The following is a 21783-nucleotide window of genomic DNA, read 5'->3' on the forward strand; positions in this document are numbered from 1 at the left end:
ATTTTGTAATTTTATACCCACACACCAAGTTTCAAACCTATAATAAGTATTTTATATTTTCACTATTTTTCCGCATTCCTGCTTTTTCTACTTATCAAAATTTAAGCACACCTGTACTAAATCATTTATTTTAACGAACTCGTCACCGAATTTCTTTTTTTGTAATATAATAATATTTTAAGAGCCTCTTTGATGTTAAAAACAAATTTTGAAAAATAAAAGTTGTCAAACTTGATGCAAAGTTCATCTAGTTTCAACGGGGCTTTCCAAACTATACAGTACTTGAGTTTTTTAATGAGCAAATGGCCTCACAATATGAATTAGAACAAAACGAAACATTAGGAAACAATATCTTAGAGTGTTTATTGTTTTTTTAACAAAAAATACAGTGGAATTTAATCTTAATTAAAAGGAACTGAAAATAAACATGTACCTATACCTAATAGCAAAAAAACACGAAAAAAAGACTCACGATATTAAATACATTATATTTCTGTATGTCTTCCATCGCGTTCTATGCAGATAATTGTCCTTCTTGATACATCTTTTATTGAGTTGCTGATACTCACAGGGTTTATGTTTAAAATAGAGTTTCTAATAACAGTTTCTAGGTGATTCACGACACGAAAAGGTCTTGGTTTATAAACGATTTGTTTTAAGTAACCCCACAAGAAAAAATCTAGTGGGGTTAAATCTGGCGACCTAGGCGGCCATATTTGCTCCATATTTCGCCCAATAACTTTGCCCCTAAACATTTCTAATAGTTTCTCTTTGACTTGTCTTGAACTATGAATAGGAGCCCCGTCACATTGATACCACAGACTGTGTCTTATTTCAACCGGCATATTGTCCACTATATCACTGATCTCAGTATTTAGAAGTTGCAAATAATCCTGAGAAGTTAAATTGTGTCTAAAAAAGAATGGTCCCATTACCTGATTATTTAAAACACCACACCACACATTTGTTTTAAATGAATATTGGTCCCGTCATTCTATCACAAAATGAGAATTTTCCTGAGCCCACTACCTACAATTCTGGGAACTGACTACGCCGTTCGATGTGAAGGTAGCTTCGTCGGTCCATAGGATTTTGTAAGGAAATTTTCTGTTTAATTCTACTTCTCCTTGGTACCAGAAAGAGAAATCTAGTCGAACATCGAAATCTCTTTCCTTTAAGGTATTTATAAATTTGGGTTTGTAGGGTTTGAATTTATTTTTATGTAAAATTGCTCTTACGCTTTCTCTTTTAACGCCAGTTCTATCTACAATATTGGTAATACTTGATTTTCCCTGTTCGATAACATCCAGGCAGACAGCCAACTGAACCTCATCATTATTGCGTGATGGATTATGACGTTTTTTAAAAGTATTTTCAACTGAACCAGTCAGTTTAAATTTTTTTAAAATCCTACTTACAGTAGATTGCTGTGCATGTCTACCAGGATGTCTTGCGTTAAAAATATCAGCCACTTGTCGATGCAATGTGTTTTCACCACAAATTAGCACAATTTCAATTTTTTCTTGTAAAGATAACATATTATTTTAATTTTCATACATTACATTGAACTAACGGGCATTAATTTATTCAGTGACAGAGACGTTTTCTAAAACACATTATGTAGTTTCATATTTTTTTCACAGCCTACCCAGTTTTTTTAAATTCGTGTTGTTAGCGGAGTAGGTAAATGTAAATACTATGAGTTTTTTTCTTTTATTGAATGGGCTTCAAGAATCACGAAATGATGTTTCCTAATGTTCCGTTTCGTTCTAATTCATATTGTGAGGCCATTTGCTCATTAAAAAACTCAAGTACTGTATAGTTTTGAAAGCCCCGTTGAAACTAGATGAACTTTGCATCAAGTTTGACAACTTTTATTTTTCAAAATTTGTTTTCAACATCAAAGAGGCTCTTAAAATATTATTATATTACAAAAAAAGAAATTCGGTGACGAGTTTCGTTAAAATAAATGATTTAGTACAGGTGTGCTTAAATTTTGATAAGTAGAAAAAGCAGGAGTGCGGAAAAATAGTGAAAATATAAAATACTTATTATGGGATTGAAACTTGGTGTGTGGGTATAAAATTACAAAAGAAAATGTTTTTATCCTTTGATATTTTTGGATATTTTGAAGAATAATGTCATTTTTCGATGTTTCTTTTTTTAAATGTCAATTTTGACAGGTTAAGGAAATCACGTGACCTATTTTGTAGACGCCATTTGACATCATTTCTTAAGCAAAATCTACTGCCAAAATCAAATTTCACATAAAACGATAAATAAAAAAGTTTCCCATTTGATGCGGACTTTATCGGTGACACTGTATATAAAAATGGATGTTTGTTGGTTGGTTGGTAAGTGATAAACTTCTACATCGCTCAACCGATCGTGATGAAATTTGACATGTATAAGTAATTTTTCATTGAGAAGGTTGTTAGGCTATCAATTTTTCTGTAACTCGCCACTAGATGGCGCTGTAGAACAATTTTTTGAAAGCACTGTTCTATAACGCTGCGCACGCCTAAGTTCGTTGATTCTGATTCTGTCAAAATATTGGAACAGCAGCGATACAGCAACATAGTACTAGTATCTTATAAACAATGCATTCGTTCAAAACAAGTTTTTAAACTAATAGAGCTGAAATTATGAAAAATCATGACGTTTTTAGTTTAAAAATTATCAGGATTTTTATGTAAATTCAAAACTTGTGGAAATTAGTTAATTGACTAAAGTATATTTAATAAAATAATCACGGGAAATATCGTTTTTTCATGGATTTTCCTTTATTCAACTGTCTAGAAGGTATGTGAATTTTTAAAATGATTTTTATTGTTCAAAGGTCCGTATCAATCAACGCATGCGGGACGCGCATCGCCCGCTTTTAACGCTACTTTCGCCTCTAAATTAAAATTATAAATATAGGTGATAGAGTTTTGGGAAGTGGGACATTTTTCAGGAAATTTCCTCCTACTCAAGGACCTTTTTTAAATTTCGGATATCTTTAATATTTTCCGAGAAAGAGGAGACAACAAACAATTGACACTGACAGCAGTCATGTGCTTCAGTTTGAAAAAGATGTGTCTGTCTTTGTCTATTGTAAACTATGAAACAAATGAAACTGTTATGGTGCAAGTGTGATCAGACCCTCTAGGCCGACGACACGGCTCTCCTCTCATCTTCCATGGGTTGGGAGCTCGGTGTCGTCTACATGCAACGCGCATTGGACGACCTCGAGCACTTGTACCTCGAGTGGAAGATCCGAGTGAACCCGGAAAAGACTCAGGCGATAACCATGGAAAGAACGATATCTTCTTCGGTCAGAAAAGTGAGGATCTCTGAAAGGGAGATCAAATTCAAATTCAAATTAATTTATTCGTAATTGCAACAGCAGCCATCTATAAAATGGATATACTTACACGCCATGTTCTACACTGATACACAAATTGACAATACACTCAGAAACAGGTAGTTAAAAATAAAAAAATATAATATATAATGGTACATGTAAATGGTCGTTGTGACTGAATCATTCTAACGAGTCATTGAGGAATTCTCTAACCAAATAATGTGCTTTTGCCAACATCATTTTTTTAACTGTTTGTTTGTACTTTCTGAAACTCATGTTCAATATGCTGCTCGGTAGTTTGTTAAAAAACTTAGCTCCGACATATCCTTGACTTTTTTCAAAATTTGTTGAGTTGCGCTCAATTCATTTGCAGTTCTTGTTGGATAATTATGAAAGAATACGTTTCTCTTGAATGAATGTATGTTTTCTTTTACATAACTTCATGTTTTATAGATATATATGCAAGGAAAAGTCAATATTTTGTTGTCAATAAATTAAGTCTTGCAGCTATAGTCAGATTGATTTCATACTGAACATAAGCTTCAGAATACGTTTTTGGCAGACAAAAATTCATTCAGCATTAGTGCAATCTCCCCATAGAATGACGTTGTATGTGAGGTGGCAGTATACTAGTGAATAGTACATGTCCAATAAAACGGTTTTGTCCATTGTTTTTTTAGCTTCAGTATAGCAAAGCAAAGGATCCAGAATTTTTTTTTGTATGTGTTGAAGATAGTTGTCCCATGATATACAGGGTGTAACCGAATAAGTGTAAAACATTCAAGGAGGTGATTCCTCTTCGAAAAAAAGATATGATATTTCATATAAAGAAACTTCATTGGAGCATCCCTTGTTAAGATACAGCCCCTTGAAGGGGGTACATAAAATTTGTATAACAACTTTTTTCACAAGCACTGAAGAAGTTACAATATTGAAATTAACCTGACGTTTTGTACTACTAAGAAGACACTTAGACAGTAATTTATTTGGTTTACCCCATGGTTGTAAAGGGTGGAAATCGCAACCCCTAAAATGTAACTTTTTGTCTTATTATTTGTGTACCATTTGAAAATTTATTTCTGATAGCCTGTTTCATTCTAAACAAAAAATGTCCACCGGGTTTTTTGCTCAAAATAAACCAGTTCGCAGCAAAAAATTATTTTACGAACTACTACAGAGATACATCGTCATAAATGCGAACTGGGTTTATTGTTATTTTGTAGTTAGTACCTGCATCACACGATTAATGGGTAATAAACAAAACTAATTTATTAATAACAAAACACACAACATGTAGAAATCATAGTAAATGTTCAATATGTCTACTTTCAGACATTACGCATGCGTCTAGACGCCAGCGCATTAAGCTACGTATTCGCTCAAATATTCCTAGAGTCTCTCTGATCACCCTGCACGCATCGATGATGCGGTTTCTTAAGTCCTCTACAAAGCGAACAGGAGTACGATAAACCAAATGCTGTAAATGGCCCCAAATAGAGAAATCGAGAGGATTGAGATCCGGGGATCGAGCGGGCCAGTTATGTGGTCCTCCTCGACCCATCCACCGATTTGCATATGTTTCAGTTGAATGCTGACGTGCTACTTGACTAAAATGGGCGGGAGCCCCATCATGCATAAAAAACATATCCCTTCTGACGCCCAAAGGAACTTCCTCCAGCAGTACTGGATGCACTTCTCTCAAAAATTGAACGTATGCCTCACTATTTAACCGAGGAGGTAGAAAAAGAGGCCCAATTAAATCATCCCCAATAACTCCGAGCCACACATTAAGAGAAAACTGTTCTTGATGGTTAGTTTCGACAATAGCGTGAGGGTTTTCATCAGCCCATATGTGGTAATTATGAAAATTAATAATCTTGTCCCGAGAAAAACTACATTCGTCTGTGAATTCTATCGTCTTCAGAAAGCATCCAATTGCAAAATTCAAGACGGTTCGGAAAGTCTCGCGGTAACAGTGTCTGTACTCGTTGCAGATGGTAAGGGTATAAGAGTTGTTCCTTTAAAATTCGAAATACCGTCATATGATCAACATTTAGCTGGAAACCAATCTTTCTAGCACTGGGAGTAGGTTGTTCTTCAATCAAATTAATTACTGCTTTCTCAAGCTGTGGTGTTCGTATTTCTCAATGGCGACCACAATCCTACGTTCTTTTGTCGAATGAACCATAGTCTCGTAATCGTTGATTAAGTCGAGCAAATATTCTATGTGAAGGATTCTGCCGTTGAGGATACATTTCAGCATATCTTCTAGAAGCTTCTAAGCTATTCCTCTGCGACAGACCGTAAACGTAATGCATATCAGCCATTTCCTCATTTGTGTATGTCATTTCAATAGCAAGTAAATTATTATAGTAACAAATTAAGAACAGAACAACAACACACAATTAGTATCAATTCAATTTCGAAAATTCACAAACTGACAGCGTCATACAAATTTAATTGTCTCTATCGCTAATAGCGACCTACTAGATAGATCAGTTTCGTATTTTCGCATTTATGACGATGTATCTCTGTAGTTGTTTCTAAAATAATTGTTTGCTGCGAACTGGTTCATTATGGGCAAAAAACCCAAGAGACGTTTTTTGTTTAGAATAAAACCTGCTATCAGAAATAAATTTTCAAATGGTAAACAAATAATAAGACAAAAAGTTACATTGGAAATAAATTTTAGGGGTTGCGTTTTCCACCCCTTACAACCATGGGGTGAACCATATAAATTTCTGGCTGTGTCTTTTAGGTAATACAAAACGTCAGGTTAATTTTAATATTGTGACTTTTTCAGTGCTTGTGAAAAAAATTGTTATACAATTGAGAAGAGTAGTGGTCCCAACACTGACCCCTGCGGAACACCGATATCCACGAAGTAGATTATGGAACATTCATTTTTTATTTGTACATAGGGCTTTATATCATTAAGGTATGACTTCATTACTTCAAGAATTTTTCCTCTTATTCCATTTCTTTCTAGTTTATTCAGAACAAAATTTATTTGTAGGCTGTCAAACGACTGGCAAGCGCGAGTAAAGTACCTCGGTCTTCTAATAGATCGTAGGCTCACCTGCCGCACTTCATAAGCGTGAAGGCAAAGATCGAGGGTCGGGTGGCAAGCCTGTAGTCTCTGATTAATAGACGATCAAAGCTAAGCCTCAAAAACAAAATTACGATCTACAAAACGATGTTCAAGCCTGTAATCATTTATGCTTCAGGCGTCTGGGGACAAGCGGCTACATATAATATCTCCACTCTGGAGATATTGCAAAATAAGTTAATAAGGATGATTGGGAATGCTCCTTGGTTCGTGCGGAATGAAGTCATTCGCAGAGATTTGCAGCTGCCTTCCATCCAGCAGTCCAGTCGAGGAATCGGCGGGTTTTCGATTGTGCGGAAACTCACGATAATCCGTTAGTCGAGGAAGCTATAGATTACTCGGTAGACGACCCCTCCCGATACAGAAGGCTCCGACGCTCTGTAGAATGAGGCTCTCATGTCCTCCGTTAATAGATGAATAATATCTTCATCCATCTCACCCCAGCCAGGTAGGTGTACACCACGCGAAGGGCGGTACTGATGTCTGAGGACATTCATGCCGCCATCGCAAATCAGTTATGACCCATTTGTTTCTCTGACAAAAGCCCGTCTAGAGGGTAAGGGAGCTAGGCTCCAGCCTGAATGAAATCAAGATGACGAAGAAGTGTGATCAGAGACATCTGCTGTTATACAAGGTGTAACTGAATAAGTGTAAAACATTTAAAGAGGTGATTCCTCATCGAAAAAAAAATAGGATTTTTCATATAAAGAAACTTCATTGGAGAATCCCTTGTTAAGATACAGCCTTTTAAAGGGGGTACATAAAATTTGTATAACAATTTTTTTCACAAGCACTAAAAAAGTTACCAAATTTAGTTGGTTTACCCTATGGTTGTAAGGGGTGGAAAACGCAACCCCTAAAATTTTGTTCCAATGTAACTTTTTGTCTTATTATTTGTTTACCATTCAAATATTTATTTCCGATAGCCTGTTTCATTCTAAACAAAAAAGGTCTCCTGGGTTTTTTGCCCAAAATAAACCAGTTCGCAGCAAAAAATTATTTTACGAACAACTACAGAGATACATCGTCATAAATGCGAAAATACGAAACTAATCTATCTAGTAGGTCGCTATTAGCGATAGTGACAATTAAATTGGTATGACGCTGTCAGTTTGCGAATTTTCAAAATTGTGTGTTGTGTGTTGTTGTTCTGTTCTTAATTTGTTACTATAATAATTTACTTGCTATCAAAATGGCATACACAAATGAGGAAATGGCTGATATGCATTACGTTTACGGTCTGTCGCAGGGTAATGGGTTAGAAGCTTCTAGAAGATATGCTGAAATGTATTCTCAACGGCAGCATCCTTCACATAGAATATTTGCTCGACTTCATCAACGATTACGAGAATATGGTTCATTCGACAAAAGAACGCAGGATTGTGGTGGCCATCAAGAAGTACGATCACCACAGCTTGAGGAAGCAGTACTTGATTTGATTGAAGAACAACCTGCTACCAGTACTAGAAAGATTGCTTCCCAGCTTAATGTTGATCATATGACGGTATTTCAAATTTTAAAGGAACAACTCTTATACCCTTACCATCTGCAACGAGTACAGGCACTGTTACCGCGAGACTTTCCGAACCGTCTTGAATTTTGCAATTGGATGCTAGAAATGATTAGAAGAAATTGTGACTTTCTGAAGACGATAGAATTCACAGATGAATTTAGTTTTCGGGACAAGATTATTAATTTTCATAATAACCACATATGGGCTGATGAAAACCCTCACGCTATTGTCGAAACTAACAATTAAGAACAGTTTTCTCTTAACGTGTGGCTCGGAGTTATTGGGGATGATTTAATTGGGCCTCTTTTTCTACCTCCTCGGTTAAATAGTGAGGCATACGTTCAATTTTTGAGAGAAGTGCATCCAGTACTGCTGGAGGAAGTTCCTTTGGGCGTCAGAAGGGATATGTTTTTCATGCATGATGGGTCTCCCGCCAATTTTAGTCAAGTAGCACGTCAGCATTTAACTGACATATATGCAAATCAGTGGATAGGTCGTGGAGGACCACAGAACTGGCCCGCTCGATCCCCGGATCTCAATCCTCTCGATTTCTCTATTTGGGGCCATTTACAGCATTTGGTTTATCGTACTCCTGTTCGCGATGTAGAGGACTTAAAAAACCGCATCATCGATGCGTGCAGGGTAATCAGAAAGACTTCAGGAATATTTGAGCGAATACGTGGCTCAATGCGCCGACGTCTAGACGCATGCGTAATGTCTGAAGGTAGACATATTAAACATTTACTATGATTTCTACATGTTGTGTGTTTTGTTATTATCTCGATTTCTCTATTTGGGGCAATTTACAGCATTTGGTTTATCGTACTCCTGTTCGCGATGTAGAGAACTTAAGAAACCGCATCATCGATGCGTGCAGGGTAATCAGAAAGACTTCAGGAATATTTGAGCGAATACGTGGCTCAATGCGCCGACGTCTAGACGCATGCGTAATGTCTGAAGGTAGACATATTGAACATTTACTATGATTTCTACATGTTGTGTGTTTTGTTATCAATAAATTAGTTTTGTTTATTAATCGTTTAATACAGGTACTAACTACAAAATAACAATTAATCCATTTCGCATTCATGACAATGTATCGATGTAGTTGTTCGTAAAATAATTTTTTGTTGCGAACTGGTTTATTTTAGGCAAAAAACCCAGGAGACATTTTTTGTTAAGAATGAAACAGGCTATCGGAAATGAATTTTCAAATGATAAACAATCAATAAGACAAAAAGTTACATTGGAAATAAATTTTAGGGGTTGCGTTTTCCACCCCTTACAACCATGGGGTAAACCATATAAATTACTGGCTAAGTGTCTTTTTGGTAGTATAAAACGTCAGGTTAATTTCAATATTGTAACATTTTCAGTGCTTGTGAAAAAAATTGTTATACAAATTTTATGTATCCTCTTCAAGGGGCTGTATCTCAACAAGGGATACTCCAATGAAGTTTCTTGATACGAAAGATCCTATCTTTTTTCGATGAGGAATCACCTCCTTAAATGTTTTACACTTATTCAGTTACACTCCTGTATAAGCAAATCAATGAGAAAACCCAATATCAAATGCATCAAATTGGAATAATTCAATTGACAACATTCTTATAGTGTTGAGTAAAAAGTCGATGAAGAAGTGTTATCAATTGAAAGTAAAACCCTGCCATAGGGAAGTTGGAACTTTGTAAAATATTAAAAAATGTTATGAATTATATTATAGAAAATCCAGAATTATTTCTGGTTTGAAGATCATGTACATTTTTATCAGTATCTACTAGAAAGTTATACATTTCGCTTATCTTCTATTAAGGCAATCGATTGATTGTAAAATATATGATATTTCAAAAAACAATCTTTTAGATGTATTTATTTCAATTAATAATATTTCAGAAGAATATTAGTCAATTTTATAGCCTTCTTTGAAAACATAATTACTGAGAGCACATCTCTCTGGATGTAATCTACTATCACTTTTATGGGTGTTGATTCTATCTGTAAGTAGCCTTGACGTTTGACCAATATATCAATTACTATATTTTGAACATGGAATGGAATAGATTATTTGAGATTGGAAGTTCATAGAAGTGTTATCCTTAAGTTTTGAGAATAATATATTGATGGTTATTATGATTCTGAAAGCATATTAACCAATTTTTTTTCATTTTACGTTAATCTATAGAAATATTTTGTGATCTATTCCGTAGACACCCATTCACTATTGTTAATATCAGAATTCATTATCTTATTTCAGCATAAACAACGATTCCACGAAATGCGGGCTCCAACCCAAGCCGAATGCGTGGGTAGCTCATTCTAAAGACCCGGCAGGCGTGGGGTATCACTCTGACGTCATCACTATACCGGACGTGACGAGTTATATTGATTTTCGCCTCTCATGCTTGCTAGCTGCAAACTATTCGCTCGCTTTTCCCGCTCTTTCAGAACAGAAAATGTTTTTTTCTAATATTACGTAACCTGTTGAGCAGTTCACTAGTAAAGTGAATTCAAGGAAAGCTAAAACAGAGAAAATAGATTTCACAATATACTATATTACCAATGGGGAAATGTCAATTTTGTCTGATCTTCCTTGTAAACTCACAAAATACTTCGGATTATCTCTTTCATTGAGAATAGAGTGTGGTACAGATCATAAAATATTAACGGGAATTGTCTTACCTTGCAATACAGCCCTCTTCCAAACTTCATTTGGCAGACTAATTTCAGATTGTTGATAGATAGTTTACTATTGAATTACACTCATGAAATCACTACATGTCGATAATAATAATAATAATAATAATAACACTTAAAGGTGGAAAAAACTACCAAGCACCCACCGCCATCTGGCCTGAGTTTTCAACTCATGACTAGACGGAGAGCAGCCGATTCCGGATTAGTGTGTCGAGGGGCGGACCGTTCTTATCCCCAAAAGCGTAGATTTGTCGATTCCTAAGAATTACAGACCGATAACGTGCTTGAATTCGTGGTATAAGTTGTTTACAAGCATCTTATACACACGAATACTCACCGTAGTTGACCGAGTGTTCGAACGGATATATGAGCAGAGAGGGTCAAAGAGAGGAGTCGATTGATGTAAAGAGAACCTGTTCATCGATAGATGTGTAACGCAGGACTCGATACAATACAAGCGTAACCTCTATATGGCCTGGATCGATTGCCGTAAGGCATTTGATACAATTTCGCATGAGCTCATCTTGCATTTGCTCAGATGCCTCGCGGTACCCGACAAAATAGTGAAATGCATTGAACAACTGATACCACTTTGGCGAACTCGCTTCACCAAACAGGATGTGTCACTTTCAGAAGGGGTGTATTTCAGGGTGATTCCCTCAGTCCCCTTCTCTTCTGCATCTCACTATTGCCATTATTCGTTGCGCTCAGAAATACTCGAGGGTATAACTGTGGCACCCATTTGTTTTATATGGATGATCTTAAACTTTATGCCTCTGGAGAGAAGGATCTCCATCAGTCCTTTAGGGTGGTGGAAGAGTACACGCATGCTATCGGTATGAAATTCGGGATAGACAAATGTGCAATGGTCCATCTCAAAAGAAGACAATGCGGGGACTACGGAGAGGATGTGCAGCTCATAGATGAAAGCATCCCACACCATCTGAATGCCGGAGACTTGTATACTTACCTCGGGGTGGTACAATACACTCACAAGAGGTAACATCAGTGAAAAACTCTCTCCGCGGCAAGTATCAGCACAAATTTCAACAGATCTGGTCATCGGAACTGTCGGGGAAAAACAAAGTTGCTGCAACGAATATGCTTGCCGTTCCAATCTTACTCTACTCGTTTCGAGTAGTGAAGTGGACTCGGGAGGAGCTGTATCAACGTAAAGACCCGAAAAATGATGCATCTCTATAGGAGTTTGCATCCCAAATCGTTCGTTCCACGGTTGTACTTCCCCCGACAACAGGGAGGCCGTGGACTTGTGAGTTTGGAGTGTCTACATGACAGAATGGTACTGGATACAGCCTGTAAAGTCGTCAGTAGTACGGATCTCCTTCTCTGCATGGTCCGTGACCATGAGAAAGCAAGAATTGGAGCATTTCTCTTCAGGGTAGCTGCCCGAACAGCTGATGAACTCCGTAGAGTTTTCGACACTGAACGAGGTGACCACAACTCTGTCACCGATTTGGAACCCGTTCAGCAAAAAGCGCAGATATCACCTCACTTCTTCAGAAACACAAGGATAAGCCATTGCATGGGGTCTTCTTCAATAACATTGGAGACCTTGGCTTATCAAAGCGCCTGATGTTCGCTTTTCTCATGTCGAGTGGGCTGAAGTCGGAAACTGCGGTTCATCATGGCTTGCCAGGATGGTGTCTTCAATACCTTAGTCTACCGCAGTCGCGTGATGGGTATAGAGGTTCCTGACACAAGGTGCAGGGCCTGCCGCGAGACGCTCGAGACCATAATGCACTTGCTATCAGCACGTTATGCGGTCTCGGCCTATATCCATTGACATAACGCGGCCCTAAGAGTGCTATATTATCATCTACGGCACTCTTTACGCTCCGGGGGATATTGAATCCGTTGTGAGGAAAGAGAAGTGCCGAATTTATTGGAACTATCCGTTCCCCACCCTCAGGCTCATACAAGCTAATAAGCCTGATGTAGTCCTTCTCGAGCACCAGAGCAAAACGATATTTGTCGTGGAGTTTTCAGCTCCTGGCGAGACGAATACCGTCAGAAAAGAGGAGGAAAAACGGATAAAATATCGATATTTTCTCTTCGAACTCCGCATACTCTATCCAGATCAATCTGTCAAGATGGTTGTTCTGATTATTGGAGTCCTTGGTGGAATGATGTCCTCTCTACTCTCGAATCTTAAAATCATACCGGCTTGCCGCACTAGGGCAGAAATATTAGCCGCACAAATGCAGAAGGCTGTCATTCTTGGCTCACTGCGCTTTCTTAGGGCACATGATTCTCGGACCCAATGATCACTTACCCCACGGTGTGGGGAGTGGTCATTGGTTGATAATGCTGGCGCGCCCTCCCGAATGTATCGGGGCTTCGAGGGATAGGGCCTGACCAGCACACCGTACGGTGAAAAAAAATAATAATAATATCGTTTATTATGCATAAAAAATACCATTTACATTACACAGTGAGTGTAAGAAAATAATTATAAAAATACTTATTTGCTATCATAACAATGATAGAGAAGAGAAAAAATATAGATCATATAGTTGCTTATGACTCTTAATATTCTTAACATTATTTTGGTCAATTTAACAATTTCATTGCACTACTACGCATTGAATTTTGAATCAGCGTTGAGGAGTAAGCATCTGTGATTTTATTTCTTTCTTAAAATGATGAATATTATGATTTAAAAGGGGTAATATAAAAAAACATCCTTAAAATTTGGAAGTACGGTGCCTAGGTATGGTGACTGAATTAATTCTCAAATTGACCATATATATGTCAGAATGCCTGCTTGATAAAATATATAAATAACGAGATGTTTCAGTTTGAATCAACTTAAACGAAAAATTGTTTATCAAAAATTGTACTCTGTACCTCACATTTAGTTTCTTCATTTTTAACAAAAATGGTGTGACATGTTCACCATATGTTTCCCATCGAATGCAAGCATTTTGTATACGTTGTAACTTTTGCTTGTTATATTGGGCAGAAAATTTTAATAAACCGAACAACAATTCTCGATATGGGGGTAAATGAGAGTTTTAACTAACCTGTATTTATTTCTACTGATAACTGATAATTGAATTTATATAGCGATTTGAGATTAAAGAATGATACTTTGAAAATGTTTGTCATATGTTCATGGAAAGACAAAGAGCTATCTATGGCTACGCCAAGATTTTTAGCACTGTCTACCCAGTCAATGTCTGCGTTATCGAGAGTTAACCTAAAGTTTCACAGGGTATCCATTATTTGTCTTTGAAAACCTATGCATAAGGCAAAAGTTTTATTTGGATCGATTTTCAGTCCATGATTCTCCGAGGATAGGAATGTTTTGTGCAAATTTGTGTTTATATTGGCCACACAACTTTCTGTATCGGTGTTATGAGAAGACAAATATAACTGTATATCATCTGCGTATAGATGTACATGACAATGTGATAAGAAAGAGGGGTAATCAAAAATAAACACTGAAAACATCAAGTGTCCTGAAATACCTGAGATTGTTTCTTTTAGGGATGACCATAAGTAATCATCCAGTTTGACCCTCTGTGATCGGCCTGTGAGATAGCTGGTCATCCATTCAAGAGAAATGTCATCGAATCTTATGAACTTGAGCTTGCTGATGAGTAAATCGACTGCTCATACTGCTCATACGGGAGTATTCGATTTTCTTCTAGAAAAGCTCGATTATTTTAGAGAATGAGGGCAGAATGCTGATAGGTTGTAAGTCACTGAACGTAGTAGGTGCATTCTTTTTCGGAATTGGAATTATACAGGCTGATTCACGGTGGATGGCACATTAGACGTTTCTGGTGAACCAGACAACGGATCACTTTGAAAATTCAATGGAGGGCATATTCGGACATTCTCTAAACAACTAAAATATTTTCGACAATGCGGTGTTGCCGCTTCTATTAGAAAGCAGTAGCAACTTTGATTTTTCAAATAGAACACTCTGTATATAATATTATTTTTGGAATCTCCAACAATTGCCCGACAACTTTTCTTGATATTTCCCTATACCTATCTGTTACCGTTTTTGAAATAAAAATTAATTTCAATTTTTTTCTTCGAAAATCATGACTTCTAAAAATGCCGATATCTTTTAGTTAAGAAGTACTATGATATCGAAATTTGGTTTGGAGTTAGGTGATATTTGGACACTTCCCACACGTCAGCCTAATCTCCGTTTCTTCAATACAGGGTGGTAAAAAAATACAGTTTTTTCGTTTGCTTGAAAAAGTTGCTGAAATTTGATTATTTTAAATGGAACACCCTGTATATTATTGAAAATTCGGAAAGCTGCTGAAATTTGCTTTCTTTCTATGTATATCATACCTATACCTAACTAGTCAAGTTTCGGACTTATGAACATTTATTTGTGAAAATGTCTCTTCAGAATGGTATTTCCATTCGGTATTTGGTAAGCAGGCCATGATTACTATTTGACAGTAGCGTTGTGACATTCTCCTAATAATATCGACATTTTCGTCACTTCAGAAGTTGCAAATACCTTCAAAACGATGGAACAAAACTATTCAAACGAAGTTCTTATGAATTTGTTTATTATTTTTGGACAGTGTGACAAAATTATCAGCAGAACATGTAGAAAGTTCAATGAAATGTATCCGAATCTACCGCCAATGAACCTCAAGAAATTTATACGAATTCAGAACAATTTCAATGCATTTGGATCAACTTTAAAAGCACCAAGAAACTTGTCTCGACCCGTAACTTTCGAAGACAACCAGATTAATGTCTTAGCATATTTTCACGCATTTCCCGAGTCATCGATAAGAAGTGCTGAAGAAGATTTGGGTATAAAATATTCATCGGCTCAAAGAATCTTGCGAAGACATAAAATGCATGATTATAAATTCACCAAAATTCAAGCAATGAAGCCTCAAGATCCTCAACAGAGAGTAGAATTTTGTGAAATGTTGTTGACACGCATTCAAGAAGATCCACTTTTTTTAAATAAAATTATTTGGACTGATGAATCGAAATTTTCGAGAGAAGGGATTTTCAATAGAAAAAATCGTCATTATTGGTCCAGTGAAAATCCTCACGTCACAAAAGAAGCCGGATTCCAAGAAAAATTTAGTTTTAATGTCTTCTGCATGTTGATGGACAACAAATTGAGGTACGTGATATACGAGGAGTCATTAACATCCAGAAGCTACCTGAATATTTTGGAGAATACTGTATACAGTTTCGTGGATAATCTGCCACTCGAAGATTATCGAAACTGTTGGTACCAACTAGACGGAGCTCATGCACATTGCACAAGAGAAGTGAGCGCAGAACTGGATAGACTATTTGACGATCGGTGGATGAGGCGCTTGGGACCATGGAATTGGCCAGCGAGATCACCCGATCTTAATCCATTAGATTTTACCACCCTGTATTGAAGTAACGGAGATTAGGCTGACGTGTGGGAAGTGTCCAAGTATCACCTAACTCCAAACCAAATTTCGATATCATAGTACTTCTTAACTAAAAGATATCGGCATTTTTAGAAGTCATGATTTTCGAAGAAAAAAATTGAAATTAATTTTTATTTCGAAAACGGTAAAAGATAGGTATAGGGAAATATCAAGAAAAGTTGTCGGGCAATTGTTGGAGATTCCAAAAATAATATTATATACAGAGTGTTCCATTTGAAAAATCAAAGTTGCTACTGCTTTCTAATAGAAGCGGCAACACCGCATTGTCGAAAATATTTTAGTTGGCTAGAGAATGTCCGAATATGCCCTCCATTAAATTTTCAAAGTGATCCGTTGTCTGGTTCACCAGAAACGTTTAATGTGCCATCCACCGTGAATCAGCCTGTATTAGCAACCTTCCAAACATGTGTAAAAATACCCTGTCTGAAGAACTCGTTGGAAATATGTTTAACTTCATCAATACAGTGTGGTATCACTACAGAAATCATCTTGATATTTATATTATCAATACCTAAAGCATTAGATTTTATTTCTTTGATAGCAGTCAAAATATCATCATCACATATATCGGTGAGGGAAAAGTTCATAGGAGCGTTCAGTTTATTGTTATTGTAGAATAAAAGAGTATTATCATTTACTACTGAATATCCAGTTATGCTTAAAAAATAGTCATTGATTTCTTCAGGTCTACGTAGTTTAATTGGCAGGCTTGGTTTGCGAGGATGATTTTGTAGTTACACTCCAATCTGCATTTCTCCATGTCAATTTTTGAATTATATTTATTTTTGTTCAAAACAAATTGTATATACATATGCTGCTTTCTCACGTTTTACTGCGTCACTAACGTTGTTGGGTAAAGTCACATAGTACTGTCTAGCTGCTACTGTCTTTTCTTCAAGATATTTGGCATGAGCTCTATCACGGGTTTTCATCATCAATTTAATACTATAAGTTATATACGGGGATGCTTTATATTTTCTGTTCACAGTGCAAATTGGAGCATGTTTGTCAAAAAGCATAATGATGCATTCGTTGAGAAAATTTACTTTGGAATTAATATATTGCAGTCACAATATCACCCCATGGTAAGTTAGCAGCATCTTGAGAAAAAAATTCATTATTGAAATTCTTGAAATTTCTAAACAAAATTAAGTTATCATAAGTATCTTCGATATCGAAATCAATATCGCAAAATACCATCAAGTGATCAGTTATGCCATTCATATCAAGTGTATTAGAATTTCTTATCATTACTTCCTTACTAATGCAAATGAAATCAATCAGAGTTCCAGAAGTTGTTGTTATCCGAGTAGAATTTTCTACAATTTAATTCATATCGAAACAAGAGCAGTGAATAGTTGAGTATCGCGAGGGTCACAGTTTAACAAATTAATATTAATATCATCAACTGACACCATAGCAGATGTTTCCAAATACACTCGTTCCAGTACATCACCTAACTCCTGCATACAGTCCTCTACATTTGTTCCTGGTGGTCGATAAACAACTCCGCAGGCTACTTTTTGTTTGTTTATATTGACTATAATCCATAGCTCCTCTAGCCCCTTAAAGGGGGTACATAAAATTTGTATAACAATTTTTTTCCCAAGAACTAAAAAAGTTACAATATTGAAATTAACTTGACGTTTTGTACTACCAAAAAGACACTTAGCCATGAATTGATTTGGTTTACCCCATGGTGGTAAGGGGTGGAAAACGCAACCCCTAAAATTTATTTCCACTGTAACTTTTTGTCCTATTATTTGTTTACTATTTGAAAATGCATTTCCGATAGCATGTTTCATTCTGAACAAAAAATTTCTTTTGGGTTTTTTGCCCAAAATAAACCAGTTAACAGCAAAAAATTATTTTAGGAACAACTACAGAGATACATCGTCATTAATGCGAAAATATGAAACTAATCTATCTAGTAGGTCGCTATTAGCCATAGTGACAATTAAATTGGTATGACGCTGTCAGTTTGTGAATTTTCGAAATTGAATTAATACTAATTGTGTGTTGTTGTTCTGTTCTTAATTTGTTACTTTAATAATTCACTTGTTATTAAAATGGCATACATAAATGAGAAAATGGATGATATGCATTACGTTTACGGTCTGTCGCAGGGGAATGGGTTAGAAGTTTCTAGAAGATATGCTGAAATGCATATAAATGCAATGGCAGCATCCTTCACATAGAATATTTGCTCGACTTCATCAACGATTTCGAGAATATGGTTCATTCGACAAAAGAACGCAGGATTGTGGTGGCCATCAAGAAGTACGATCACCACAGCTTGAGGAAGCAGTACTTGATTTGATTGAAAAACAACCTGCTACCAGTACTAGAAAGATTGCTTCCCAGCTTAATGTTGATCATATGACGGTATTTCAAATTTTAAAGGAACAACTCTTATACCCTTACCATCTGCAACGAGTACAGGCACTGTTACCCCGAGACTTTCCGAACCTTCTTGAATTTTGCAATTGGATGCTGGAAATGATTAGAAGAAATTGTGACTTTCTGAAGACGATAGAATTCACAGACGAATTCAGTTTTCGGGACAAGATTATTAATTTTCATAATAACCACATATGGGCTGATGAAAACCCTCACTCTATTGTCGAAACTAACCATCAAGAACAGTTTTCTCTTAACGTGTGGCTCGGAGTTATTGGGGATGATTTAATTGGGCCTCATTTTGTACCTCCTCGATTGAATAGTGAGGCAAATACTTATGATGCACTGTTTGGAACCTTTGGTGTGATAATGAATATTACTGGAGCTTTTTCCCAATACCAAATCGTTATTTTCAACACCTCGACACGTGTTTCGATCACCAAGTGAAGATGATCACTTGGTGATCGAAACACGTGTCGAGGTGTTAAAAATAACGATATGGTGTTGGGAAAAAACTCCAGTAATATTCAGTGAGGCATATGTTCAACTTTTAAGAGAAGTACATCCAGTGCTGGTGGAGGAAGTTTCTTTGTTTCTTATGCATGATGGGGCTCCCGCCCATTTTAGTCAAGTAGCACGTCAGCATTCAACTTAAACATATGCAAATCAGAACTGGCTCGCTCGATCCCCGGATCTCAATCCTCTCGATTTCTCTATTCGGAGCCATTTACAGCATTTGGTTTATCGTACTCCTGTTCGTGATATAGAGGACTTCAGAAACCGCATCATCGATGCGTGCAGGATAATAAGAGAGACTCCAGGAGACGTCTAGACGCATATGTAATGTCTGAAGGTAGACATATTGAACATTTACTATGATTTCTACATGTTTTGTGTTTTGTTATTAATGAATTAGTTTTGTTTATTACCCTTTAATCGTTTAATGCAGGTACTAACTACAAAATAACAATAAATCCAGTTCGCATTTATGAAGATGTATCTCTGTAGTTGTTCGTAAAATAATGTTTTGCTGCGAACTGGTTTATTTTGGCAAAAAACCCAAGAGAAATTTTTTGTTTAGAATGAAACAAGCTATCGGAATTAAATTTTTAAATAGTAAACAAATAATAAGACAAAAAGTTACATTGGAAATAAATTTTAGGGGTTGCGTTTTACATCCCTTACAACCATGGAGTAAACCAAATAAATTTCTGGCCAAGTGTCTTTTTGGTAGTACAAAACGTCAGGTCAATTTCAATATTGTAACTTCATCAGTGCTTGTGAAAAAAATTGTTATACACATTTTATGTATCACCTTTAAGGGGCTGTATCTTAACAAGAGATGCTCCAATGAAGTTTCTCTATATGAAAGATGAGAAATCACCCCCTTGAATGTTTTACACTCATTCAGTTACAACCTGTATAATAGGCTACAGTTTGGAAAAACATTGAAATGTTTCAAAAAGTATCACAATTTTTTCGAATATTGTATAAATGCATGTTTCTAATGTGGACTATTTATTTGAATTCAGTCATTGGAAACAATTCTTCAATTTTCAAGTTTCATTCAAAACAAAATGTTCCCTTCAAAGACGGCAAGTCGGACGCAAACAAATAAAAAACTTTCCTCTCACCTTATTAGATCTGAGTGTAACTTTTCCACCACATCTGGCGCAGCACCTTATGGAACAATAGTTACAAATATGTCCGACGCCATCTGCGAACTTGGTCTTGAGACAAATGTGACATGTAGCGTCCAGCTCCACCCCGGCCTTTTTCTGTTGTTCGTTGCGGGCTCGTATCGTCTCCTCCAATATTTGGACCTCATCGGCTTTCCTCCTGAAAACAGAGTTATATTTTATTCGAAATAAGTTTATACAAACTGATTCATTTATTCTTTTTTAGAGCTTAGAGTCTTACGTGTCCCGCCGTAAACGGTTTGTACAATATAATGGTTTAAAAACAGAATATCATAAAGCAAATATCGGTATACTATAGAGTTCTAAATTGGGTCCATTTAATTTCACAGCACATCAATGGAATTGATGTGTATATCTCTCGAATCTGAAAGATTCATTTTAACCGATGATTTTGTAGCCCGAAAAAAGGTACTAAGAAATGGAAGTCGCGTCGCTATGACGACCAAGTATTCGGCTCCGGCTAATTCTAGTGGAGGTGAGAGCGGGTTGTAACAAAGATGTCTTAAGTGTTTGGGCGCCAGGTACCTTTAACCCTCGAATACTCAATCAACTACCAATCACAAAGTACCCAATTAATTGGAGTTTGACTTCAAAAATATCGCAATAATAAAAAAATTAAATCTCGCTGGTGAATTAACGCTTCACTGATAACAATAAGTTCTTTTTCTAGTCAATATAAATGGGAAGGGCGCAGAAATTAGTGGATGGATAGTTATCAGCACCAAAATTAAGATAATGACCGCCGCTAGCTCTAGGATCGAAGCCAAAGGCGCATAAACTGATGATCTCTTACTATTCAACACCGTTACCGATTAATTTCCGCAAATAACAAATGTGAAAGTTGAAATAATACAACAAATTTGACAACAACAAAAAAATCAAATTCTTAACAATAAATCAAAATATTTTATCCCAGTTAAGAGTGATACGGGTAGTAGTCTACTTGCGTGACGCTGGTACAGGCGTAATATCTTGAAAATCCCCTTTACTACAGTGCTGGACAGAAAGTCTATTTCGGTTCCTCTCCTTTTAAATTGATAGTTCTGACTCTTCAGCCTTCAACGGTCTTCAGCAGGAAGTAGACAGACTCCCACGACCGGTAATAGAATGGTAATTCACGTTGGAACGTAAAAAAACCCTTTAAGAAATAAAGTACCAATCAAAATTCAAGAAGGAAAAATCTTGAAATGAGTTAGTACCCAACCATGCGTCGTAACGTAAATTGAAATCAATGAAACCAACAAGAAAATAATTATTTACTCTTGCTTCAATTTTGTTGATCTGGCAACCCCGCGAGGCCAAAAATTAATTGAAACTAATGAAACCTACCATAAATTAACTAAATACGAAAATACCCGTAGATTTTAGGTTTCTTCGGAAATTTGGCAACATGGCAAAATAAAAAATTATCTAGGAGGTAAATTACAATATTGAAAAAAAATTATTCAAGTCATTTTTCAATTGGTAAATTTTCGTTTTGTGGACACCCGGCGATTTTGAAAAACTGTTTGACTGTACTTGCGTATTTTGATGCGTAGATTACGAATCCGAAAGAAAAAAGCGGCGCTCTCCCTTAT

At 36.3% G+C, this 21783-nt stretch overlaps 1 protein-coding gene across 1 annotated transcript in view; it reads right to left on the reverse strand.

The window, feature by feature from the left end:
* Rim (Rab3 interacting molecule) overlaps positions 1-21783 on the reverse strand; it is a 355610-nt gene that overhangs the window by 306766 nt on the left and 27061 nt on the right. Inside the window, exon 2 of the mRNA XM_074185890.1 lies at positions 20141-20345. Within this exon, the coding sequence (XP_074041991.1) occupies positions 20141-20345 (205 nt within the window). The remainder of the gene's footprint in view (positions 1-20140; positions 20346-21783) is intronic.

Source organism: Leptinotarsa decemlineata, unplaced genomic scaffold (genome assembly GCF_025532065.1).
Source record: "Leptinotarsa decemlineata unplaced genomic scaffold, Ldec_3_MD MMD2_tig00078363_RagTag_RagTag, whole genome shotgun sequence".
NCBI classification, from domain to species: Eukaryota; Metazoa; Arthropoda; class Insecta; order Coleoptera; family Chrysomelidae; genus Leptinotarsa; species Leptinotarsa decemlineata.